Source organism: Vombatus ursinus, unplaced genomic scaffold (genome assembly GCF_900497805.2).
Source record: "Vombatus ursinus unplaced genomic scaffold, bare-nosed wombat genome assembly UNPS02014793.1, whole genome shotgun sequence".
NCBI lineage: Eukaryota > Metazoa > Chordata > Mammalia > Diprotodontia > Vombatidae > Vombatus > Vombatus ursinus.
Window position 1 is genome coordinate 12,887,527 of NW_020954571.1, and position 26,186 is coordinate 12,913,712.

General features: G+C 43.4%; 1 protein-coding gene across 6 annotated transcripts in view; it reads left to right on the forward strand.

Moving 5' to 3' along the window:
• The window catches only part of RGS3 (regulator of G protein signaling 3), a 147,672-nt gene that overhangs the window by 92,555 nt on the left and 28,931 nt on the right, over nt 1-26,186 (forward strand). Inside the window, exon 1 of one of the 6 annotated variants that reach the window (XM_027869732.1) lies at nt 12,322-12,719. The exons of 2 other annotated variants lie outside the window; for them this stretch is intronic. In XM_027869732.1, the coding sequence (XP_027725533.1) occupies nt 12,591-12,719 (129 nt within the window). In that variant the 5' untranslated portion in view covers nt 12,322-12,590. Of the gene's footprint in view, nt 1-12,321; nt 12,720-12,803; nt 13,020-20,111; nt 20,236-26,186 lie in introns of those variants that run through there. 3 more of the 6 variants (XM_027869733.1, XM_027869735.1, XM_027869736.1) reach the window with 3 other exon arrangements.

Below are 26,186 nucleotides of genomic sequence, written 5' to 3' on the forward strand. Positions count from 1 at the left end.
TATTATAAGTAGGCATTCCATGAGTAATTGTTGATTGGTTGAGAACTATATAGCAAAACAAAACCTTTGGTAGCAGCTTGGAGGCACATTCACCACTAATTTAGTATGGTACAGGTTGGGACAGATAGGAGCCCTGGGACAGAATTAAAGGAAAACTCAAGCTGATTATCTGGCACATTTTCCTGGTGGTGATGAAGACAATTGGATTATGAAATGGGCTCCCCAGGGACTAGGGTGGAAATCTCATTAATTAGGAATTGAACGCTAGCCCAGACTCTGCTGCAGAAGGTATTCTGTTGAAGCTGCGGAATTCTCTTCCCTGGAGCTGCATCAGGGTCAGCCTTCCTAAGGACCTGCTCTTATTGACTTAGAATATTGGGTTTCATAGCAATGAAGAGCTTTCACCTTCATTCTTATCCTCAAACATTTGGGTATATGAGTGCAGTTTTTACTCTGCTAGGTTGACATTCTTCCCTTTTATCCTTTTGTCCCAGTGGAGCATGGTCCACTTATTTATTAAGATAAGCTGAATCAAAGGAAGCTTCCTTAATGGCATTTTATAGAAAAATTATAGTTGCATAGTAGAGGTAAGATGGTGGAGTAGCAGGAAGGACAGCTGAGCTCTTTCCACAATACAACTCCTTCACAAAGATCTAGAAAACATATCAGCTCAAGTCCTGATAGAGAAATTGGAAGAAAAAAAATCATGATTCATATTTCTAACCTAGGTCAGCATAAGGAGCCAGAGAGTTCTATGGACACTGAGGAGAGGATCTGTCTAGGAGTGACCTGTACTTCAGTGTTCACGTATTCACATTCTAGCCCATAGGAACTAAAAGAGAACCAAGGCTGTGCACCAGGCTAAAAAGAGGTTATAGACCTATATGCGGGGAGCAGGGGGGGCGGGAAGAGGCGGAAGCCCTAACCTTGTGCAGGATGTGGGAACAGGTCCCAGCTGGTAATTTTGTTACTTACTACCCCAGTCTGGGTCGCAGATTCAGGGTGGATTGAGGAGGAGACCTGTGCCCAGTAGATGGTGTTCCAGGGTGAGGTGTAGTGACTATTTTTTACTGCATTGTCGGTTACTGAGCAAGAAGCTAGTTCAGAAACAAATAGAAGTTGTGTAGCTAAGACCCCAAGAGTGGAACAGGGTCTCAGTTCCAGTTTCTAGTCCAGCCTGAAGCCTGCAGTAGAATAATTGGGCAGGAATTTCAGAGCAAAAAGGAGCTTAAGGAGCTATTGCTGTGAACCAGAAGAGCTTTGTAGCTGCTTTGTAGCTGCTTTCTACATAGGTGCTGAGCTAGCAGAAGTCTACTGGAACTTCCAACCAGGGGCAAGCCAACAAGACTGTTGCACAGGCCCAGGTCAGGAATTTGTAGAGCTCAGATCAGGAGGGCAGCAATCCTTTTTTGCTCTGATCACACCACTTTGGGAGCACTGAAAGCCTGAGCTGTCCCTGAGATCTTGGAGTAACACAACACTCAGTACTCTTCAGAAAGCAGTAGAAGAACCCAAGATGGGAAAAGCTCAACTTAGACATTCTTCTCAGAAGTGTCTAGAGCCTGAATCTAACAAAAAATCTGAAGCCAGAAGTAGACTGGAAGAATGAATAAGCAAAAAACAATTCTTCCATAAATAGCTATTATAGTGACAGGGAAAGTTAAGACACAAACTTAGAAGAAGAGAATAACTTCAAAGAAAAGCCTCAAAGAAAAACACAGCTTGGACACAAATCCAACCAGAATTCCTGGAAAGAATAAAGTAAGAATTTTGAAAAAGAGTTTAAAAAAATTTAAAATTATTTTAAAAACCAACTGAAAGTACTAGAGAAAAAAGTGGGAAAAGAAATGAGAATTATGGAAGAATAATTTGTAAAGGAAATTAACAGCCTGGAATAAGAGGTAACAAGAGGCCTTACCTAGGGGGGAAAAACTCCCTGAAAATTAGAATTGACCAAACAGAAGCTAATGACTCCATGAGGCAAAAAATAAAGAAAACTGCCCATATCTCTTACAATCAGAGGGCAAAATAGAAATATAAAGGATCCATTAGTCGCCCCAGAAAGAAACTCCAAAATGAAAACTTCCAGGAATATTATAGCCAAAATCTAGACCTCCCAGAAGAAAAATAACTTCAAGCAGCCAGAAATAAAACATTCAGATACTGAGGAGCCAGCCACAGTCAGAATCACACAAGATTTAAAAGCCACTCCACTGTAGAGGAGCAGAGAGCTAATACAATATTCCAGAAGGCAAAGAATATATAGGCTTATAGCCAAGAATAATTTATCCAGAAAAACTAAATATAAATACTGTGGGGAGGGGGATGGGAGAGAGAGGAAGAGAGTGTATGAGATAGTGTACTTCCAAGAATTCCTAATGAAAAGACCACAGTGAATAGAAACTTTGAAATATAAATGCAAGATTCAAGAGAGATACAAAAAGGAAAACATGAACAGGCAAATTATAAAGGACTAAATAAACACAAACTGTTTACATTGTAATAAGAGAAAATGATACTTGTATCCCCTCAGAACATCATCAGGTATCGTAAAGAGAAGCAAATTAGACCCAGGGCTTGAGAGTGGTTCTGTTGTGTTTTTGATGGTCTTAAAAAAAGAATTGACAGGGAGGAGAAGAGGAATACACTGGAGAAGAGGGGGAAGGGAGAGCAAAGATAGGGGAAATTCTTTCACATAATTTGCTTGCTCAAGTAGAAGTCTGTATGAACAAGGAGTAAGGGGTGGAAGGGATGGACAACACTCGAACCTCACTCTCATAGGAGTTGGTCAAAGAGGGGAAGAACATACACAGAGTTGTGAACAAAAATGTGTTTCAACAGAAACAAGAGGGAAAGAGAAATAGGGAGAGGTGGGGATAAGAAGTAGAGTAGATTAAAAGAGGGATTTGTCTAAGCAAAACAAACTCTAAGGAGGTTGAATTTCAAAGAAGGGTTTAAAAGAAAATATTGGGAGGATAAGCACTAGTTATTGGGCTCTGGATGAGGGAGAGAGAAGAGGGGCAGGGTCACAGAAGCAGATTACACTAAACCTAGAGCACTTGTGCTGTTTACTCCTCCTCTTTCACCACCCTTTTATTCTTTATAAAGAGGCAGGGGAATAAAGAGAAGGAAAAGTGTAAGAGAATATTGTAGAGGGAAACACAAAATTAATAATCATAACCATGAATGTGAATGGTCTGAACTTACCCATAAAACGGAAGAGGATAGTAGAATTGATTAGAAAGCATAATCCAACAATATATTGTTTACAAGAAACATACTTGAAATAGCAGGATGCCCACACAGTTAAAATTACCAGTATCAAAAATTAAGGTAAATTTTCAACCAATAAAGAAGAAATTAAGGAAGTTATTAGAAACTGTTTTTTCCTAATTATATGCCTCTCTAAATGAAATAGATATTTATAAAAATATAAAATATTAATAGAACATGAAATAGAGAACTTAACCCAGTCTCAGAAAAAGAAATTGAACAAGCCATAAAATAACTCCCAGAGGAAAAAAATCCAGGATCAAATGGACTTATAAGTAAAATCTATCAAACATTTAAAGAACAGTTCTAATATTACATAAACTGAAAAAATTGGAAAATAAGATATCCTAAAGAATTTCTCCTATGATTACAAATGTAGTCTTGATGCTGAAACCAAGGATAGTCAAAAGCAAGACCAAATATCCCTAATGAATATTGATACAAAAATTTTGATCAAAAGATTAGTAAAAAGACTTCAGTAACATATTAGCAGGATGGAGTTATACCAGGATACAGAACTGGTTCAGTATTAGGAAGACTATATGCATAATTGCCATGTTAATAGTAAGAACAACAAAAATCATTTGCCTATATTCAGAAAAGGCTTTTGCTGATATACAACACCCATTCCTATTAAAAACACTAGAAAGCATAGGAATAAATAAATTTTTCCTGAATACAAAAAGTAGTATCTTTCTAAAACCATGAACCAACTATTATCTGTAATGGGAATAAATTGGAGCGCTTTCCAAAAAGATTAGGGATAAAGCAGGGATGTCTATTGTCAAATATGATGCTAGTAATGCCAGCTATAGCAATAAGACAAGGGAATAAGCATAGGAAAGAGGAAACAATTATTACTTTTTACAGATGATAGGTTAGTTTACTTAGAGAACCCTAGGGAGTCAATTAAAAACTAATTGAAACAACACCTTCGGCAAAGTTACAGGATATAAAATAAGTTTATACAAATCATAAGCATTTCTGAATATGACAAAAAAAATCCATCAGGGATGGAGAAATTCCATTTTTAAGAACTACAGAAAATATAAAATAGTTGGGAGTCTACTGCAAAGTCATACACATAGGAACTACAGGAAACAACTACAGAATACTCTTTGTACAAAAAAAGATCTGTATCACTGGAGAAATATTATCTGTTCATAGGCAGGCATAGCCAATGTAATAAAATGACAATACTACTACCTAAATCAACTCACTTATTCAAAACCATACCAGTCAAACTACCAAAAGATTACTTTATAGAGCTAAAAAAAAAAACCCAATCAAACAAAATTCATCTGGAGGAATGAAAGGTCAAGACTCTCAAGGGAATTAATGAAAAAAGCGGAAAGTAAGGAGACTAGCAATACCAGATCTCAAATAATACTGGAAGATAGAAATCATCAAAAAATATGTATACTAGTTAAGAAATGGAGAAGTTAATCAGTGGAACAGGTTAGGTCCACAATATACAGAAGAATTAGAAACTAAGTGTCAATCGGGAGATGGGTGAACAAGTTATGGTATAGAAATGTGATGGAATACTGTTGTGCTATTGGAACTAATGAAGGTGGGGATCAGTTTCAGAGAAATTTGGGAAGACTTATATGAACTGATGCAGAGTGAGAATATACAATGGCAACAATATCATAAAGCCAATCACCTTTGGAAGTCTTGGGAACTCTGATCAACACAATGACCAACCACAATTCCAGAAGACTCATAATGCAACAGGATACCAATCTCCTGATAGAGAGATGTTGAACTCAGTTTTCATATTGACAGATATTTTTTTGGATGGGGCCAATGCAGGATTTTTTTTTTTTGATGATACATGTTTGTAACAGGAGAACTTTGTTTTTCTTTCTTCCTTAATGGGCTGTGGGAAGAGGAAGAAAAGGCAGATATTTGTTTGGAAAAAAATAAAATTTAATTAATTAAAAAAAAGAAAGTTGTAATATCATTCTATCTAACCAAGGTACATACTTGATTTCTGAAGAGTCTAAGTAAGCACAAAGATTTATCTTAGGCTGGCAGGCGTTAGACATTGTTGCAATCCCACCTCAAAGTTCTTTCCAGAGAACTAGGGGAAAATTTGGCCAAGAGCTATAAGTTTTCTAAGCATCTGCAGTCCAGTAGAATTATAGTCAGCAGTTTGATGGTTGCCCCTATACTGAAGCTGTGCATTAAGTCCTTGGTCTTTCTGACATTCACATCCTAGGTTTGTTCCAAGGAGCTTTTTGGCTCCTAAGCCTGGGATGGGAAGGCTATGTCCCTTCCTATCCCTGATACATTTGTTTTTTTGTTTCCCTTAGCCAGATAATGGGTTACTGGCTCTTTAGCGGATACCATCCACCATCCCTGACTCATTCTTTGGCAGCAACACCAGCTTCAATATAAACAGACATGGACCGAACTTTTGGTGGGTATGATGGGGCAGAGGAGATTGAAATAAGTAGATGTGATTCCTGCCCTTGAGGAGCTTACAGTAAAATGGACTGTGTAGATGGACTCTGCAATAGTTCCATTTGGGGCTGGCTTTCTTACTCTTGGCCAGAAGACTGGTCACCCTATCCTACAATCAACAAGGAGTTTTTGAGTGACTGTGTGTCTAGTACTAACTCTTCTAGTTACAATTATTCTGATAGGTGATATTGTGAAGAATGCCTTTGTCTATGGAAATGGCCCCATTTATGATCATTTGGAGTTGTATCTCTAGTAATAGAGATGGATTTTATCCCAGTCATCAAATATTTATTGAATACCTGTGACAGTAATTGGTACTGGACCGTGCAAATTGTAACCTGTCCCCGGTTTTTTGCTTACTATCTTTATGTGACCATTAGCGTAGCTGTACAAGACAACCACTAGGGGTTAGGTGTGCAACTGAGGCTGTAAAAGAGTCCTGTGCTGTGCAGGAAGTAAAATTGTCTGCTTCAGATTCTGAGTCAAACCACTTTAGGCTGAGCAGGCGACTGCAGTGCACTCCTCGGATCTGAAGTGGGGAAGTGTTGGTCATGCAGTGGCCAAAGCCTTGGCTTTAGTTTCTGAGGGGCCCACACCCAGAGCTTCTGAATTAGGATTTGTCATGAGCTCATACCAGTAATCTGAGTTGTCAGAATTATTATACTCGTTTGGAATCATGGCAATAATATTTGTTCAGTTATTTTCTCCAGTGACCCTGAAGTCTCTCTGCAAATGCTTTCCAAGCTGGGCTGGGGCCCAGAAAATGAGGCAGATTGTGACTTCTGCCTATTTCACGTCACCTTCATGTATGTCCAGTTTGAAATGATGTTGAACAAATGTTCTGAGGTAATGGGGATATGTATGATAGAGATTTCATACAATCACAGAATCTCAGAGTTAGGAGGGACCTCAGAGGCTATTTGGGCCTGAGTATGAATCCTCTGTAATAGCATACATGCCACATAGTCATCAAGCCTTTGCTTGAAGACCTCTGGTGAAAAGGACCCATTAACTTCTCAGCAGCCCAATTTGTGGAGCTGTTAAGAAATTTTTCTCATCAAATCTCTCTCCCTCTCCTCATCTCTCTCCCTTCTTCCTTCTTTCTCTCTCCCATCTCTCCTTCCCTTTCCCCTATCTGTCCCTCTATCTCTTTTTTCTTCCCTCCTTTTCCTTTTCCCTTCACCCCTTCCACCGCTCACCCCCACCCCCCCAATCTAACGCTCCTAGTTCTCTCTCCAGGACAAAGTGACATAAAACAGCTATTCTGGCTATACCTTAAGTCTCCTAGATGGTTCTATTTTGTCTTTATATTCTTTGAGGTATAGGCCTAGTAGTGCTATAGATGGATCAAAGGGTATGTTCAGTTTGGTAACTTTCTGGGCATAGTTCCAAATTGCTTTTCAGAAAGCCTGGACCAGAAATTGATTCACAGTTCCACCCACAGTGCTCTAGTTTACCTGTTTTCCTGTAGCTCCTCCGTTTGTCATTTTCTTCATTACCTTTGCCATCTGATAGGTATGAGGTAGAACCTCACAACTGCCTTCATTTGCATTTCTCTAATTGTTAGTGAATTAGAACATATTTACATGATTGTTAATAGTTTATATTCCTTTCTTTGAAAACTTCCTGTTCATATCCTTCAACTATATATCTGTCTATTGAGGAGAGGCTTTTTGATTTATAAATTTGAATCAGTTCCTTATGTTTCTTGGAAATGAAGCCTTTATCAGACAAACTTGTAAAGATTTCCCCCCAGTTACGTTTCCCTTCTGATTTTTACTACATTAGATTTTTTTGTGCAAAATTTTAAAAATTTTATATAATTAAAGTTGTTGGTTTTATCTTGTACGATCTTCTCTATCCATAAATCTGAATGGTAATTTCTTCCTTACTCTTCTAATTTGTTTGTTTATTTATTTTTTGGGGGAGGCAGTTGGGGTTAAGTGACTTACCCAGGGTCACACAGATAGTAAGTTTTTGAGGCTGGATTTGAATTCAGGTTCTCCTGACTCCAGGGCTGATGCTTATATATTTTTTTATGATGTGACCTTTTATGTCCAGATTATGAATACATTTGGAGCTTATCTTGGTTTATGGTATTGAATAAATTTAATTTCTATTAGATTACTGCCCAGTTTTCTGGTAGTTTTTGTAAAATATAGTGTGAGATCTTCTAAATAACTGAAGTCTTTAGGTTTATCAAACACTATGCTATGGTGTTTGTGCTAATACATTTCTACCAGGGCACTCTCTGGACCCACTTGCCTGCCCTTTGCTCCATCTCCCAGGGCTCCAGGCTGCCCAGAATCCATCTGGGCTGATTGACTGCTCATACTGTTTGGATGGGTCAGGATTTCCCAACTCTATTCCTTCCAGGGAAATAGAGGACCACTAGGATTTGTCACCCTGATATTGAATCTTAAGGTTCTCTGGGCCATATCATCTGTCCTGCTTCTATGCCTTCCAGCCTCCAGGGCACTGTCATCTGACCTATTGATGCAACCTGGATTTTGCTATCCTACCTGCAGCTGAACCTTTGACTTTATTGTCTTTCCGCTTGGAGTGTGAGTCCCTTGAGAGCTAGGGCTGTTTTACTTTTTCTATTTACGTCCGTAGCACCTAGCTTTGTGTGTAACACATAGTAAGCGCTTAATAGATGCTTTTTCATTCATTCATTTTATTTGAAAGCTTAAAAAAATGCAAAAGCAAGTGCTTACTAAATGTTTCTTGACCTACTAATTGTACCTCTATCCAGGACCTGGGGCTGTGAAATAGAAGAAAAGGATTGGGGCAGTAGAACTGTAGTGACCAAAAATCTCCTTGTTTTGGGATCATTCCCAACTATTGATTTATCACCACTTGTGGCAAATGGCCTCCAAATCCCAAGTACAGAAATATCCAGTTCCTCTCTGTGCCTCTAGGAGAATACTTCCCACCCACTGATTAATAGGAATGTGGGATGTTCTGGGGAAATTCCAGCCTCCAATATTAAAATACAATGCCTAGGAGGGAGGCAAAATTGGAATTCCCCTGAACCAAATTCCTTCCTTCCTATGTCTCACTCTGTGAAATAAGATCCCAGCTTTCGTATCAAGTTGTTGACAGTCTTGTCTTTCTTCCCTCAACCATTCCCTCTCTATATTTCTGTATATTTTACAGTGTTGAGCACTTAGCTGTAGGTGCTCCACAAATCAATTAGTCAACATTTATTAAGTGCCTACTATGTGCCAGGTACTGTGCTAAGTACTGGGGATACAAAAAGAGGCAAAAGACAGTTTTTGCCCTCAAAGAATTTACAAGAGACAGCATGTAGACAAGTATACATGTTGCAAGCTATATACAGCATAAATAAGAAGGAAGGCTTCCTGCAGAACGTTGGATTTTATTTGAGATTTAAAGGAAGCCAGGGAAATCAGTAGTCAGATCAGAGGAAGGAGAGCATTCCAGGCATGGGAGACAGCCACAGAAAATGCCCAGAGCCAAGAGATGGAGTGTCTTGTTCATGGAACAACCAGGAGGCCAGTATGTGTTGGGGAATAAGATGTAAAAAGACTGGAAAGGTAGGAGGGAACTAGTTTATGAAGGGCTTTGAATGCCAAACAGAGCTTTTTGTATTTGCTTCTAGAGGCAATTGGAAGCCACTGGAGTTTATTAAGTACAGGGTGTGTGTGTATGTGTGTGTGTATGTTTATGTGACGTGTGTTTTTGTGTGTTTATGATTGGACCTGTGTTTAAGAAAATCACTTTAGTGGCTGAATGGAGTATAGACTGGAGTGGGGAGAGACTTGAGGTAGGCTGCCACCACCACCACCACTGCCGCCACCGCCTAGTTGAATAGTCCAGGTGTAAGGTGATGAATGAATTTCAGGTAACGAAGCACAACCTTACATGAAGGTGCGGAACTGATTGGACCAGAGGACCTCCCTGTGGTTAAGATTCTGTGGCAGGACACAACATCCCTACACAGAACCTGATCAGACCCAAGAATCCCACTGGTGGTAAAGAAGCCCAAAGGAGCAGAGATAGGACCAGGCCCAGAGCCTATGGTTGATGGTAGGACAGACTTGGGAGTTTCAAAGGCTATTGCAGAATCAGCAGGCTTCACTAGATGTCACATCCTGTTCCCTTCTATACTTGTTGGTGTGGCAGCAGAGCCATCAAGGTGGTATGGGCAGTGTACTTGGGAGGCTACAGTGGAAAGAAGGTTGGATTTGAAGCTTTCTGGGCCCCAGTTTCTTAGGGCTGTAAAATGAAGGTGTTAGTTTAAATGATCTCGGAGGTCCTTTTACACTCTTCATCTATAATCCTATGATTTCCCCATTTCCACAACAGGTCTGAGTTGCCCTAAGGGACTTGATAATAATGAATTAAGAGGTAGAGGGATAGAAAGTACATAAGGATGCTATGGATCTTACCTGGACAGGGCCTGCTTTAATGGTAACACCATGTAAGAAGGTCCAAAGATGTGCCTGGTTAATGTTATCTATTAAGTAAGGAGAAATTGGTGCATGGAAGAGGCTAGAATGGCATTTGGCAGATGCCACTTAGTTTTTTAAGGAGGCTTTGGGAAAGACTTCACTTTGTAATACAACCGAGACTGAACAGAGATGGGGAGAATGAGAACATTGCCTGCTCATTTTCTGATTGATTGTCATCTGGAGCCATGAGGATCATTGGAGTTGGCTGGTTTCTGGCACAGACTTAACTCACTTAATTCACTGTTATTGAATAAAGACAATAGAATATTGCTTTAGTGCAGGCACTGGGCTTAAGGAACAGCCTCTTCTACCAGTGAGTGGCCCAGCAGGAGCCAGCAGATGTGCTGCTTCATCTTCCTCCCATCTCGATCAGCCAGATCCCTTCAGAGGACCTTTCCCCCCACTACCCATGTGAGCAACTTTAATTTGTTGTGGTGTGGTGGAAAGAGCTCTGGCTCTGGATCAGAGGACCTGAATTCAAATCCTACCTCTGATCTTTGCTGCATGTGTAACCTTAGGCAAGTTGCTTTATTTCCCTTGGCTTTGGTTTCCTAGTTTATAAAATGCAGCTATTGGATTAGATGACCTCTGAAGTCCCATTCAAGCTCCTAATGACCTTGAGCCATGTAATTTTATTAGAGATGCTGTTGAACTGATATCAGAAACACTGATTATGTCATAACTGTGTCAATACCACCAGTCCGTGTTTCAGTAAGGAAATCTCATGTGCTGGAGGTTTGGCAGTAGTGGAGTAGGGTCAGGGACCTTCAGCCACTGGCTAAACAAGCTCAGGGAACACACCAGAACAGAGGCCTAAACGTCTTTGCTTCTGAGTGTTTCCTTTTATCTTCTCAAACATCAAGAAAGGTCTTGATCCAGAGGTCTCACTCACTCTACTTCCCACACCATGAGCAGAGACCTTGCTGCCTGAGTAGCATAGGCAACTGCCCCCAAGTGCTGAGAGAGACCCAAGCAAACCAGGAGAGCTGGCAACTCTGGTCCCATTCATCCTGGACAGGGCACCATAGCAGGCTGCCTTCAAGAATGGGGTCCGTGCTAGGCCAATGCTAATTCACTTCTGGGCTTTGCAAATCATTTCTTTGTCTCTGCCTTCTAATGACAAGATAAGGGATCGGTTCAAATTTGTGAATACCTAATGTTTTTGAGGAAGCCTCCTGGATAGTCCTGGCAAAGGTCAGTGTTCAGCTAAGTCTTTTTCTGTGTGAAACTAACACTTGGTTTAACACTAGCCTTATTTCCCCAGTGTAGCTGTAAGTGAATAGATGACTGTAGATCCCAAGGTAAATACTTCCGTTAGTTTTCATTGCAGCCAGCAGTCAGTCAGACTCAGATCTTATGCATGCTTTGTATGCCCAGAGTCTTAAGAGGTGTTTACTGGAGGTTTGCTAAGTGGAATCATGTCTACAATGTAGCAGATGACACCCAAGATGGTATAGTCGTTGTGCCCAAGGTCTTGGGAAGATACCATTTTGAGTCATTGTATCTCCCCTTCTCTCCTTTTCTCATGCCATAGGTTCCATTTACACAATATTTTCCTTTAGCATAGCAGTCCTAAACTGTTAAAGCTGTGTTGCTTTGAAGATGTTGAAAGGGCTGTTCTGTCACACCCTAGAGGTGGCTGCATTCTTGGTCTGGAATGAGTTCAGCATGTCCTGCCAATAAGATTGCTGAGGGGTAAGATGGCAGGGTGGGGGTAGGAGTTGTTGATGAGGAGGCGGAGTGGTTTGTCTCTTCCTCTAGAAGGGCACAGTGGCTTTACTTGGCACTTCCTTATTCACCTTGCCCCAGACCAGCAGAGCCCTTCTAGGATGCACTGAAATGTCAGTGCCTTAGTAGTTCCGGTTGGGAAGAGTTAATCGTGTTCCACGTCCCAGCACACAATAATGTTGAGTGTGAGAGATGGATGCATGCCTCTGTATGGAGCAGTGTATCCTGAGCTGCCTGACAGCCAGGTCAATAGGGACTCCTAAGCCAGCCCTTAGAGAGGAATTGGCCAGGCTCTGTCATGGGGTCTGAAGTTGGGAAAACAGAAGCTGAAGTCGAGCCTGTGTTTGTGAGGTGGATAATTTGGGGAATTTAGTCCCTCCCAGGTGTGGGAGGGAAAAATGTGATTCCCCAGCCATCCTCTGTGGCTCTTGGGACTAGATTAGGCAGAAATAATGCACAGCCTTGGTGAGCTCGGAGGTACAATAGCAAGGGAGAGAGAAGCCTTGGATTGAGGACTGACTTACCAGAGACATCAAACACTCATTTTTCCAGACAACAATGGTTTAGCAAGTAGCAGAGTTTTCTGTTTGTGGGAGCAACTAAGTCTCTCTTACCTCTCACCTTCTGTTGCCCAAGGGCAGTATGGGGCGCATGTTTGGGGAGGAAAAGAGAAGAGGCGGCAGAAAGCTGATTCAGAAAGCAGAAAGCTCATCCGTAGACATGGATGAGTGTAGCAGAAAGCTGATCTTTTGGCTTTCCTTCTCTCAGCAGGTAATGGTCCCCCCGGGGAAGTTGGGCAGTGCCATAAATAGCCCAGCTGACACAAAAGGCGCTCTGTCTGGGGAGAGTCTTTCACATGTCTCAGGCAGCCACTTGACGCGGACCACTAAGAAGTGCCGCAGCCCTCTTGGAAGCTGTTTGCTTGCTGGAGGATCCCGGTGCAGGCTTGATCCTGGCGCCCATGCCGTTAGTTCCCGGGGACCTTGCGGTTGGAGGATTGTTGCAGCTGGGGGTAGGCTGATTTAGCTCATTGTACTTGGGACTCAGCTTGTTCCCATCAGAGAGTGCTGGGTAGGTGCCTTAGGAGAGCTACTCTCCATTCTATTCCAAGTGCTTTTTCTTTTTGAAAATCTCCTCTAAGGCAGCCATTGATGCAGATGTTGCAGCCAGAGAGAATGGTGTATACTGCTCTGAGAGAGCTGGGTGTGGTATGGGGTAGGGGGTGGGGGGCGGCAGGCGGCAGGCACTGTGGAGAAGGAGACTGGGTGTGAGGGAGGGAGGGAGAGAAAGAGAGAGAGAGAGGAGGAGGAGAGAGAGATGAGAGAGAGAAAAGATGAAATTGAATTCTGGAGGAGGAGAGGAAGAAGAGGGGCAAGGGAGGAGAAAAGCTCTTGGGAACGTGGATTCTGTTGCAATCCCTACTGCTTTCCAAGCCCTGCCTCTGACTTATCGTTAGGCACGTCCTTTTTATTTTCGGAGGAAAGGAATTGGAATGTGTAGAAAATCTGTCCTGTGACTTGGGACTTGTGACTGTAGGAAGCAACCTAGCAAACGGGATTATTTGGTTAAAAGCAGCAGCTTTGAATGAAAAGTTGGGATCCAGCTGGCAGTAAATAAGAAGATTCGTGGGTTCATCAGTGATACTGATGGGTGCCGGTTTCAAACTGTTACAACTCTTTGTTTTGAGGGCATAAAGACTTCTGAGATTAGGCAGTTTTGAGTATGTGAATGTGAATATGTGTGATGATTTGACCGAACTCTGGACTTTGCCTCTGTTGAAATGTCTGAGCTACTTGTAAAGTGTTAAGGTTGAGGGCAGTTTGTTCTGCACTCTGTACTCAAGGCCACTTATGAAATGTGCCAGGTCCTCCCCAAACCCACTTCCAAGACAGTCCCCCTCTACTTCATCTCTTTGAGACTGGCTTTTAGAAGGGGCGCTCCAGGCTGGGCTCTGCAAGGGGTGGGGCTGTCTCACCTAAATTAACCAGACTCAGGGACCCTAGAGGGAAGGAAGAGGCTGAAGAGCAAATCTCACCAGGCTGTTGCAAGAGCCAGCAGTGGTTTCAAGCTGACAGGGATGACTTGCTTTCTCCACACTGTGTGGCTATTCTTGACAAGGAAAAAGAAAATGATTGTGGTCAAGCCCCAGCTACTCAAGTGTCTGAAGAGTCAGTCAGAAGCATTTTCCTCCTGGACCTGGTGCTAGTTAATTTTTCAGTCAACCTAATAGTTCACGTTTGACTTGAGGTGTGGTAGGGGTAGAGCAGCTCTCTTCCTTTCTCTCGTACGTGTCAAACCCCTTGCCAAGTTACAGCAAAGACAATTGCCCAGAAGCGGGGCAGCTTTGAGACGTGGCCAGCCAGTTTTCTGGCTGTCTGGGGGGGGGGCCCTGTTGACATTTGATGGACCTCCTCTTAGTAGGAGGCAGTTGTTGGCCTTAGTCTAGTAAGGAGAGTCTGTTCCTGCAGGAAACTGAGAGATTTCAGCACATATGTATCTACAAGATCCCACCCAGAGCAGGCTTTCTATCTGGCTAACTATTTACAGAAGGAGGGGAGGTGTTTTTAGGCAGGATGGGGAGCTCGGAGCTGAGAAATTCTGGTTTTTTATGGTGAGGGGAGTGAGACACAAGAACTTCTCTGATGGGCACTAGCTGTGTTGCTCCCACTGAGAATAAGTATGTTAGTCTTGTGTCTGTGAGGAGATTTTTATGCATTCAAGCGAGGCACCTGAAAACGTGTTGGTGTATGTCTATGTTGGTTGGTTTCTTGGAGCCCAGCTGAAGTAGTGAGTGAAGCAAATTGAATGTTCTTTGTTAGCTCATCATGTTATCTAACTCAGGTGGCCTGGACACTGATTGTTGGTCCTGCACATGTTTCCTGGGCCCTAGGGTAGTGGCTCTTCTCCCAGCCCTCGGCTTGATGTGATATCAATGCACTTAGGTCAGACTGCCAATGCCTTCCCCTCTCAGAGTCTCTTCTGAATAAACCTTTTATGCACTCGGTTGTTTACATGTTGTGTCCCCCTTTAGAATCTAAGCTTTTTGAAGGCAGGGTTTTGTTTTGTTTTTGCCTTTCTTTGTATCCCTAGTACTTAACGTGGTGCCTGGCACATAGTAAGCACTTAATAAATGCTTGTTGACTGACTGTAGCCTTAGTCTCCATCATAGCTCCCAAGGCAGGGGGCATCAAACCTAGCTAACGGGTGTTGATATTAAGTGAAAACATCTCTTCTGCTTAGTGTTTTGTGAGAAGAGCAACTGAGTGGCATTTGTCGGTTAAAAGTTTTGGCTAGGAACATGGGGTGGAAAGGCAGGAGGACAGAAGGAAATTGGCTTCCTGGAATGCCAAGTTGCAATCAACTGTACCTCTTCAGGTGTACCTTCCTGTAGCTGAGAATTTTATATCTCTTGCTTCTTCCATAAGAAAACATCAGTTACAACGCTACTTGAAATAGAGTATCAGAGCTGGAAGGGACTTTGGGGATTATTCATCTCCTTTTTACTGAGAAGGAAACAAAGTCCTAGAAAAAAGCCCTGGCTTCAAATTAAAATTGTGCCAATTCCCCCCCCCCCCCCCCCAGTTCTGTAAGGTTTACAAAGTTGATAATCTGTGCAAATATTTTATGGCAACTGATGTCTGGAGAGATGGAGTGGCTTGCCCTTAAGCCCTCATGTGCATTAGAGTTGACATTTAAATATAGTTTGTCTGACTACAAACTCAACACTTTCCTTTATATAACGTTCTATTCCATTAATTCACTAAAGATTTTGGGACTTCCACAATATTTTTTGTCTCCATGTGCTTCTCTTTGCTCTCATGGCCACCATAGTTCAAGACCTCAACACTTCTCACTTGGACCATTGCAATAACTTCCTATTTGGTTTCCTTGCCTCGTATGTCTTCCTTCTCCAGCCCATCCTCCATACAGCTGCTAAAGTGATATTCCGAAAGCACAGATCTGACTGCATCACTCCTCTGCTCAGTATATTCCAGTGGCTTCTTATGACCTCTAGAATCAGATACAAATTCTTCTATCATTTAAAACTATTTCTAATCTGTCTCTCTCTGATCCTACCATTCCAGGATTATTATGCATCATTCCCCTTCCTGTCCTAATTGCTGTTCCCTAGTACATGGTTCTATCTCCTTTCTCTATGGATTGAGGAACAACAAGAAGGCTGGTTTGGCTGGACTGTGAAGAGCAGAAAGGGGAATAATGTATAATAATCCTAGGGAGTGACATGGTCAGATTGTGCTTTAGGAATATTACTTTAGTAGTTGTTTGGAGGATGGCTCTAAAGAGGATGAGACATGAGGCAGGGAAACCAAATAGGAAGTTATTGCAATGGTCCAGGTGAGAGGTGTTGAATGCTTGAACTAGGAAGGGTGGCCATGTGAATAGAGAAATGAGATTGAGTGTGAGAGGTATAGAGGGAGAATCAGCAAGACTTGGCAACTGATTCGATATGGGGGATGGAGGAGGGTGAGAAGTCAAAGTTGTAAAACCTGAGTGATGGGGGAAGGAAATAAGCATTTATGTAGCACCTACTATGTGCTGTGCTAAACACTTTTTTTTTTAACAAATATTACCTCATTTGATTCTCACAGCAACCTTGTGAAGTAGGTGTTGTTATTATCCCCATTTTATAGTTGAGGAGATTGAGGCAAACAGAGGTTAAGTGATTTGTCCAGGGTCATACAGCTAGTAAGTGTCTAAGACTGGATTTGAACGCAGGTCTTCCTGACTCCAGGTCCAGTAGTCTATCAACCACAGAAATAGGAATGTTAGGAAGAGGAGTTAAGAGTTGGTTTTATGGGACAGATAGTGAGTTCTATTGTGGGCATGTTGAGTTTGAGATGTCTATGAGGTTTTTAGTTGAAAATTTCTAATTTGTAGTTGGTGATGTGGGATGAGCTCAGGAGAGAGACTAAGGCTGGTTCTATAGATCTACAGATCTGGGAGTCATCTGTGTAGAGATGGTATTTGGACCCATGGGAGCTAATAAGACTACCAAGTAAGAGAGTTTAGAGAGAGAAGAGAAGAGGGTTCAAGAGAGAGCCTCAACATTCATCCACACTTGGAGATGGTGATCCACCGAAGGAGACTGAGGAGTGGTTAGACAGGGAGGAGAAGAACAAGGAGAGAGAACCATATTACGAAAACTGAGAGGAGAAAGAGTTTCCAGAAAGAAGTGATCAGCACTGTCAGTGTCTGCAGAGAAGCGAGGAAGGATGAGGGCTGAGAGGAGGCCACTGGATTTTGCAGCTAAAAGATTACGAGCAAATTAGGAGAGAACATGTTCATTTGGGCAAAGAAGTTGGAAGCGCTATTGCAAGGGAAAAGAAAGGAAATGGAGGCAATCAGAAGAGACAGTCTTTTCTAGGAATTGAGTGTGAAAAGTGGTAGGGATATAAGACAGTAGCTTGAGGAAGACAGCTACCATAGAGGAGGGTAAAGTGAAGGTTTTAAAAAATTAGCTATATGACTTGACACTAGTTACTTTACCTCCCTTGGCCTCAGTTTTCTGAGGTCCCTTCTGGCTACAGCATTCCATGTTCTCAAATTTCTTTCAGCTTGAATAGTCTATGAGTTTCAGGGTGCACTACAAATTCTCTTCTGTTCCTCTCACCCTGGTGATGTGGGTGGAGAATGTGGTACCCATTGCAGATAAAAGTCTTATCTGTACATATCCAGAAACAGGCCCCTATTCCTTTCTTAGCTCTTTGGAGGCTGACAAATAGTTCTCATTGGAAATCCTTCTCCAACTCTTGTGAAAAGCCCTAGTGGCTGGAAGTTTGTTGTTGTTTGTGAAGCTATGCTGTTTCCAAGATGTCATCACTCCAGAGAAAGCTATTATTCCTCCCAGGAATAAACAAGCTTGTTTACAGCTTAGTCCCACTAAGTAGGGAGAGGCTGGCGCCTCTCTCTGGGGTTGGGTCTGGGTGAGCTAGAGCTGCTTGCGTTTTTCCTCAGAGCCAGCTTCTCCAAAGAGAAGAGTTCTGCTTTGCCAACTGGGTACAGCTGCAATGGGCCTAGACATAGGACCATCTCCTTTCAGGGAGAGGAAAAAGACTTGAGCCATGTGTTCAGGGCCTTTGGGGATGTAAGAGCTCCCTGACAGAGGTCATAGGAGCTTACTATAGCAGTAGAGGGTGCTGGACCATTTGGAGTGTGTGGATAGAAGGGGAGCACAATTTATCTTGTCCAGATGCAGTTCAAATCCTTCCCATGGCATTCTTCCCTTCTCCCTGAGATTGACCTTGTGTGTTGCCTGGCATACAACTTTAGAGTTTGCCCTTTTCTGACATTCAATTTGAATACAGGTTGTATTCCAAAAGTTCATTTGTAAGTGAACTATTTCGATTTCAGAGCATATTTTCCTTTAGAAACAGTGGTACATGGTGTTTAGGTTTCTGAGTTAGACCACAAAAAACACATAGGATCACAAAGGAAACCAAAGCTTAGTGAAAATAAAGATGTAATTTTTCCCCCCATCTAAGTTCATGGACCCCTTGGACCTCAGGTTAAGAATCCCAGACTTTTGCAAGAGTGGTTTGGGTATTAGGAGCCATTCATAAATCAAATCTTAAGCCCAAGACTGCCTGTTCAACAAAGCCTTTATTTTCAGGACCACAACTAATCAACGGTAGACCAACTGACTCAGTGGAGGGAGGGCTGACTTCAGAGCCAGGACGATCCGGGTTCAAGTTCTGCCTTGGACACACTCTGGCTGTGGGACTCTGGGCAAGTCACCTAACCTCTTAGTGCCCTGGCCAGCTCTCTAGCCCTCTTTGTCGCAGCTGAGTTGTTGATCTGTTTTAGCAGAGTGAGGTAACCACGTCAGGAGTTCACCGTAACAATTAAATTATCCTCCATTTTGCTAGAATTATTTCTTTGCATGAGTCTAAGAAGAATCTCAGCAGAGACTTCATTAGACTGAGAGGCAAAAGTCCCAAATTCTAGTTCAGGTTCTTTTATTTAATAGCTTTTTGACTTTGAGTGAATCATTTCTCCCTGTGGGCCTCAATTTCTCAATCTGTAAAATGAAGGAGTTGAACCAGATCTTTGAGGTCCCTACCTCTTCCAACATTTTCTGCTGTGATATTCTTTGTTCTGTGGGCCCTTCCATGACTGTGATGTGAGAAGCAGAGATGGTGGAAGGGTGCTGAAAAGCAACTTTTTACTTTGCCTACTCTACATTTGCTTTGTGCTGGCTTTGGATTGGGTGGTACTGACACGGCCAGGGGAGCGAAAGTCTAAAGCAGAATCCGGGGAAACTGTGAGTGACTGATGGGGTTTCTAAGCAGTCAGCTGTCCCAGGTTGGGACTGTAAGGCAGGGTTGCTTCGGGAGCCTCCTGCTCCCCCTCTGTCTAGATGAAGGAAAGAGAGATGCTTATGTAATTGGGGGGAAGAGATGTCTGAAGAGCTCATCATGAAAACTGCCTTTGAATCCCTCCTCAGCACCTCATGTCTCTCTCATGCCCTTGTCATGCTGTGCTGTGAATTACAGTGACCCATCTCTTTCTTCTTTCTTCTAGTTGGCTTCTTGAAGCGGTGACTGGCCCTATTTTATTTTTTCATTTCCCACAGCACCTAGGATCACAAGATCATAGATTTGCAGCTAGAAGGGAGCTCACATGTCATTAAGTTCATCCCCCTTATTTTATAGATGAGGAGACCGAGGCACAAAAAGATGAAGTGACTTGGCTAAGGTCACTCTGATAGTAAGTGGAAGAGCCAGAGTCTGAACAAAACCATCTTGTTTTCCGTTGCACCCCACTACCTCGCCGTGGCCCAGACATTACCCTAGCTGAAACTTCTTTGGCTCCTGCTGTGCAAGGTTTAAGCACATTCTCTCAATAGGCCTCCTTCCTGACCCTCCTTCACATGACTGGCTCTGTGGAGTGAGGGATGGAAGTCAGGATATTACAGGGCCTCGGGCAGCTACTTCCACTCCCATTGATGACCCCTTGTGATGTTGGTATTTGATCACCTGGAGGGGGAGGAGTTTCAGCTTTGGCCCCGAAGGTGTGTAAGTTCACTTGCTTCTGCTTTCCTGAGGCCACAGGGCCATTACCAGTACTTCTGCTTCCTGTTCCCCAGGGGTGCAGTGAAGCTTCCTGCTTCGTGACTGTGGTTACCAAGAGTGCTCTGATCCTCTGAGGGCACTGAGGCTGGGACTGACAGTCTGTCAAGAGGCCATGAGTCAGGCGCAAGTTCAGTCCCTTGGGAATCCTACTGCCGTGGGGGCTCCAAAGGCTAGCCTTCTGCCGAAGGTCCTTAGTAAGTAATATTCCCCCTCTTCTGGTTTCAGCCAATGAGTTTCCTAAAGGGAGGGAAGAAAGGCAGAAGTAGATTTCACTTGTTTTTCCTTCTCAGAAAGTTTTCTTCTGTTTGGATGTACTCCATTCTCCTGGTAGGGCTTTGTGCAAGTCCCTTCTCCATTCCCCAATGCCTCAGTTTCTCCATTATGACAGCCCTGGTTTGAGCTCCTTAAATACTCCAGATAAGCAGAAGATAGTGGTGTTTTTCTTCAAATGTATAGAAGATTTGACCTTTGGATTGTCATCTCTGCATTCTACTGAGTCCTTCTTTGTTAGGGTTTTGCTTATAGGAGGGGTGTGAGTATGAGAAGGTAAGTGAAGGAGAGGGTTGCCACTTTATCTTGGACAATGACAGTAATATTTGCATTGCTCCTGAGACTTTTCTAACTCCCTCTCTTGTGTTCTGATGTTGAAAGAATGGCCTCCTTCCTGAATGGCCTGGGTCCTCATGATGGACCTCAGATCTTTAAGTGTAGACTGGATCAAAGAGAGCCCTTGACCCAGTCCCTGCCCTGCTACTTGGAGGGAATCTGAGAGGGGAACAAAGTTTACCTTTGCCAACGGGCCAGTAAGAGCAAGGGTTCTGGGTATTTGGCACTGGGAAATTCTCCTAAGTTTAGGAGAGCTGTAGTTTTGTAATGCCCTTGTCATTCTATATTGGGGAATCCCAAGTAGGGGTACTGAAAAGGAGCAGCAAGGAATTAGGATCAAAAGAAGTGGGTTTTGGGGCAGCTAAGTGGCACATTGGATAGAGCACCAGCCTTGGAGTCAGGAGGTCCTGAGTTCACATCTGACCTCAGGCACTTGACCCTTACTAGCTGTGTGAGCCTGAGCAAGTCACTGAATCCTGATTGCCTCACCAAAAAGTGGAAAAAAAAAAAAGAAATGGTTTTTTTTCAACGCAGTGGACTGGGAATCAGGATTCTAGTCCTGGTGTGGCCAATAGTGCTCTCTGTGACTTTGGGTAAGTCAGTTAACTTCTGTGAGCCCTAGTGTTCTCATCTCTAATGCAGGAATAATAATAAACTACCAATTCATGGTGTTAATGGGAGGAAAGCATTTTGTAGACCTTTTACACCTTTTACAAAGGTGAACTGTTATTACTTTTATTCTGAGAATAAGTCAAGTTGTTACTCTGGCCAGATTCTTTTGGAAAGTTGGTCATGACATATAGCAGGAATGTCACGGCTTGCCTTGAAGGTATTACTGGAAGCTGGCATAGAGCAAGTGAATGCAGGTGGGTAATGCCCACCTCTAGGATCCTGAAAGTTCCTAACTTAGACTGAGAGGGTTAATCTGCCGTATAGTTCAGTGTCACATCAAGTTAGAGACTGGGGTTCAAGTCAGATAGTGGCTAAGACATGTGGGAGGCAAACCAGAACTCAGGAACCTGAAGCCAGTCATCTAGAAGGAGTAGGGAATCCGTAGTAACAGGAAGTGATGAACAAGTCCAATATAATGGTAACAGGTAGTGTGGGTAACCCTAATACCGGGTTAAAAAAAAGCTTGACCTTGGGTGTTCCTTATGTACTTCCTGCCAGGGCAAGAAATAGTTTATGGGTTGATGGCTAGGCCCCACAGGTATGTATATATGGAAAATGGCTGCCTCTGATTTGATGAACTTTGCCGAACTATGAGCAATCTATGGGACAGGAGCTACTCATCTCAGGCTCAGATGCCTGAGATGACCCTGATGAGGGGACCACCATCCCAGGGATGACCTTGGGCCAGGCCTGATCAAATTCAGGACCTGAAGCACCAGGACATCTGGCCTAATGTTCTCTCTACAATATCACACTCCCATTGGTTTGGTCAGCTGATTCCATTCAGGGGTGTGCTAATAAATGGTTAACAACAGGCTTTCTGAAACAGTGCCAAATTTTAAAGTTTCATCTGTACTATTAACATTTTCTCCATCACTTTATTTAGTCTAGACAATTGACAGAACAACACATCAAACCCTGATTTGTGGCATGGTGTAAATGCTCACAGTGAAAATTTAACAATTGACTCTCCCTGACTGGTGGGAGCTGGTTCCAGCACACTCCTGCTTCCATCCCTCCTCTAGGGATTTTCTCTATACAAAATCTTCCTCCTCTCTGAGGAACCAGAATGTATTGGGGATATTTCTAGTAAATGGGAGATAATACTGAGGGTTTTTCTGTGAAGAATCTTACCGACCCAAGGGAGACAACATTTGTGTTTTAATACCATCTGCTTCCTGTAGGCAGGCATGAGGGAGATTTGGACCTGGAGAGCATGTGAATGGAAAAGGGGATGTTTGTCTGTTTCTTCCTAAGTAGACTGGTTTCCTTGAGTTGTTCACTGTTACTGCACCATATTTGAGCCTTTTCTCAAATTTGAGGCTGTGGGAGCTTTTTGTCTTATGACACAAGGGTAGGCAAACATCTGACACATGGTGGTAGGCAAACCTTCTGGAGGCACCAGGGCCTCCTTCTGAAAGGGCAGGGTTAAACATACAAGAAACCACATTGTCTGTGAAAAACTGTAAAGATGGCTTTCACAAAGCTGTACTGCTGCTGAAATCCTATCTGCAAACTTCGAATGTATGAGCTAAGATCTTAGGCCATACTGTGGATTTTGTCCAGCCCTCTCTTTTAGAGAAGGGAGGTAATATCATTCATGCGGGGTCACTGAACAAAGGGATAAAAAAGTGAACTTGATTCTACTCTTTCTGTGCTGTCAAAACTAATTTTTCAACCTCACAATCGCTTTCCTGGATGGGTTGTTGCTCTTAGTTTTTTTTGTTCATCACAGCAAATACAGGTTAAGAGCCTTTGGTCCAAACCTGCTGGAAGTATTGCCTTTCCAAATCCTCAACTACTCATTCACCTATTCAGTATTTACTGATCACCTACTACTAATGTTCCTAGACTTGCCTTAGGTGTTGTGTGGGATAGAAAAGCAGATCTTTCTTTTGCCCTCAAGGAGTCTATAGTCTAGAAATGACCTTACCAGATTCTCTAAGAACCCATCCTTTTATGGGTTTCCCTTGTCTCTGAAGGGGCTAGTAATTCTGCCCAGTCTCAGCTTTTAGGCCAAGAAGCCATCCTTCTGCTGTCATTTCCCTTTCCCCTGTACCTGTCCAACTCTCAGCCCATTCCCATGTATACCAGTGCCTTAACCATCCCTTAAAAAACCCAGGTCCTGCTATTCCTCTTGTAGTCTGGGCAAGTCAGAAAGTAAATGGCAGTTTCTGAGAAGCTTTGGGCTTCCTATCCGCTACCCCCTGTACAACAGGCCTAAAACCCTGCATTGAATTTGGTAAGGGATTTAATGAAATACTATACTGAGTCTCCTTTTGGTTCATTTCCTGCTCCTCTGTTATCTGATATGGGCACTGGGCAAAATTAAATAAAGCTACGGCTAAGCCAAATTAAAAGATGGAGTAGATCTAGAAATCCTCCTGGAAGGAGAGAAACGTCAGGCCTCCGAGAATGCTAGGCTTGGAAAGCACATGAAGGCACAACCAGTTTCTTCAAACACCAATGTGGTCGGTTTCCTTGTTAGGTCCTAAGACCCTCTGCTCAGGGACCAGTAGAGAAATGGTATGTACAACTGAGCTGAGACCTGAGGAGGGGGTGCCTCCAGCCCAGTCTCCTCTCAGGCAGGAGCAGTTAGGCTCTCAAGAGGCTTCTGAGGGGTGGATTATCTTTGAGGAGTGAATTTAGAGGTCCCAGGACTTTCTCCAAGGGCAAGTGGGGAGTTATTTGTGTTCCTTTTGAAGGTGGTTGGAGCATATACAAATGTTGTCTTAGTCTGTTCTCCTTCCTCTAGGATTTCTCAGAGATCCACAAGTACATATGTGTAAGAAGGCAATCTGGTGCAGTAGAAAGAGCACCAGGCTGGGAATCTAAGAGAGCTGGGCTTGTAGTATCTTTGTACAAGAAGGTCCGGCACTAAATGGCCTCCAAGGTACCCTCTCAGCCAGCATTGACTTGGAGTCAGCAACTGCCGGCTTCCGGTTGGAGCAATCAGAGAAGGAAAGCTCTGTCAGCTCATACTGCCCCTTCCTGGACCCTTGGAAAAGATCAGGGGTTTCCAGTCTTGGGCCAGGTGGTAAGGTGCCCTCCCTGGGAGCATGAAACTTCCAGGCAAAAACCCCAGTGTTCCTATAACTGAAAGGGCGGGCCAGCAATGGGAGCAGGAGGAAGCTAGTGACCATGTGGTAGAGGGGAGGGAGCCTTAGAACTAAAAGGGTCACTGTAGGCCAGTCATTTTCTCTCTCCCTGGACCTCAGCTTCCCTCTCAAAAAAACCCCCAAAACTTGGCACTTGAACTTAGGTGACTTTTAGTACTTTTTCTTGCTTTAACATCCTATGATTCTTAAACAGACCCTTTGGCTAGGAAATCTCTCATAGAAATCTCCTGTGGTGAAACCAAGAAGAACCTGCCCCTTGATGGAGGCCAATGTGATTAGGAGGCACTTCCCCTTTTCGGCATTGTTTGTTTTTGCTCTAATCTGCCAGTGGGAATGGTCTGAGCTGCCTGACTTGCATTTCTGGTTTTGGGTCTGTCACTGTATTCTCCAGCCCCCCAACCCACCAGGGTGCTGGCAAAGGAGTCAGCCACTGGGCAGGCCAGGGCCACTCCTACCCCTCCTCCTGAACCCCACCCCAGGCCACCCTAGGAAAGGGGGAATTCAGAGCTAGTCACTTCCCTGGAGAGGCAGACCTGGGAATGCTCTGCCTTGGTGGTGGCACCGGCTATGGATGAGAATCGACTGGGTGTTTACTATCTTTTTTTCTGCTGAGCACAAGGAAGCAGGTAGAGAATTGTCTGAGAGAGTGGGGATTCTGTTGTGCTGATGAACCCCTTTGGTGGGTGGGATGGCAAGCCAGGATTGGAAACCTGAGAGTGATGAGGTTGCTTCTCAGAGAGCAGCAGCCTCTCAGTCACATGTAAGGGAGAAGAGGAACGTCTTAGCTCTAAGGCTGCCTCAGATCCCTTATTCAGTGTGGCAGGGAACTGCCCTGCACAGTTAAGTCCAGCCAGCACTGCTCAGGGGTGTGTGGAGTTAGCTGTTGGGGAGAGATGCGAGTTATTTTCCTGGCTTTGCATTTGGCCTCTGAAAGTTTTCTTCTGTCCAAAGTGCTTTCATGAGTATTATCTGAGAGTACTTCATTAAGTTTTCACAAAACCCTGTGCAATCAGTAAATTGGAAGAGTTGGGACTTAGAACCCCAGATTTCCTTACTCCTGCTGCAGTGCCTTTTCTGCTAAACTGCAATGCTGAAATAGGGAGAAGAACTTCTCTGGGCCTAGTGCAGAGCGAGTCTGAGCAGAAGAGGGAGAGAGATGGCTCAGAGTTGTGAGGCTTCTCAAAGCTCTCTCCTCTTCCAGTTTGGAGAACTTGGTGACATCCTTGTGCATTGCCAAGAGTTGTCATTCCCGGCTTCAGGCAGGGACGTCCTGACATAAGAGCAAGGGGGTCACATCCTCCAGGGGACAGGGAGGTGTACTTTGTCACTGGCAGTGTTTTCCAGAAGCCAGTTTAAATTTTTCTTGCTGGTCAGTGTTTTGATCATTGTTCATTCAGATGGGATTTAGAACTTCCCCAACTCACAGCCTGGTCCTAGCTCCAAGCAAGGATTGAGCAGGAATGGCGTAATTTTGTAGTATCCTCTTGCGCTGGACTAGATATAACTAGAGGACCCCAGCTGAGAAGCCCTGTCTCTCCACGTACTTAGGAGCCAGGCAAAAAGACTTCAGGGTTTAGGGAAGTAGAATTGGTCTCCCTAGTTTGTCGCCCCTGGGACCTGGTGCATATAGGGCAAACATAAAATTAACATGGTGGGCCCTCTTTGCTCTAGTAGAGGTCTGGTATAGTATTGTCCCTCAAAATGTTAGTGCTGGTCAAATATCCCCTTTACTTTTCACTTTCTTGTTC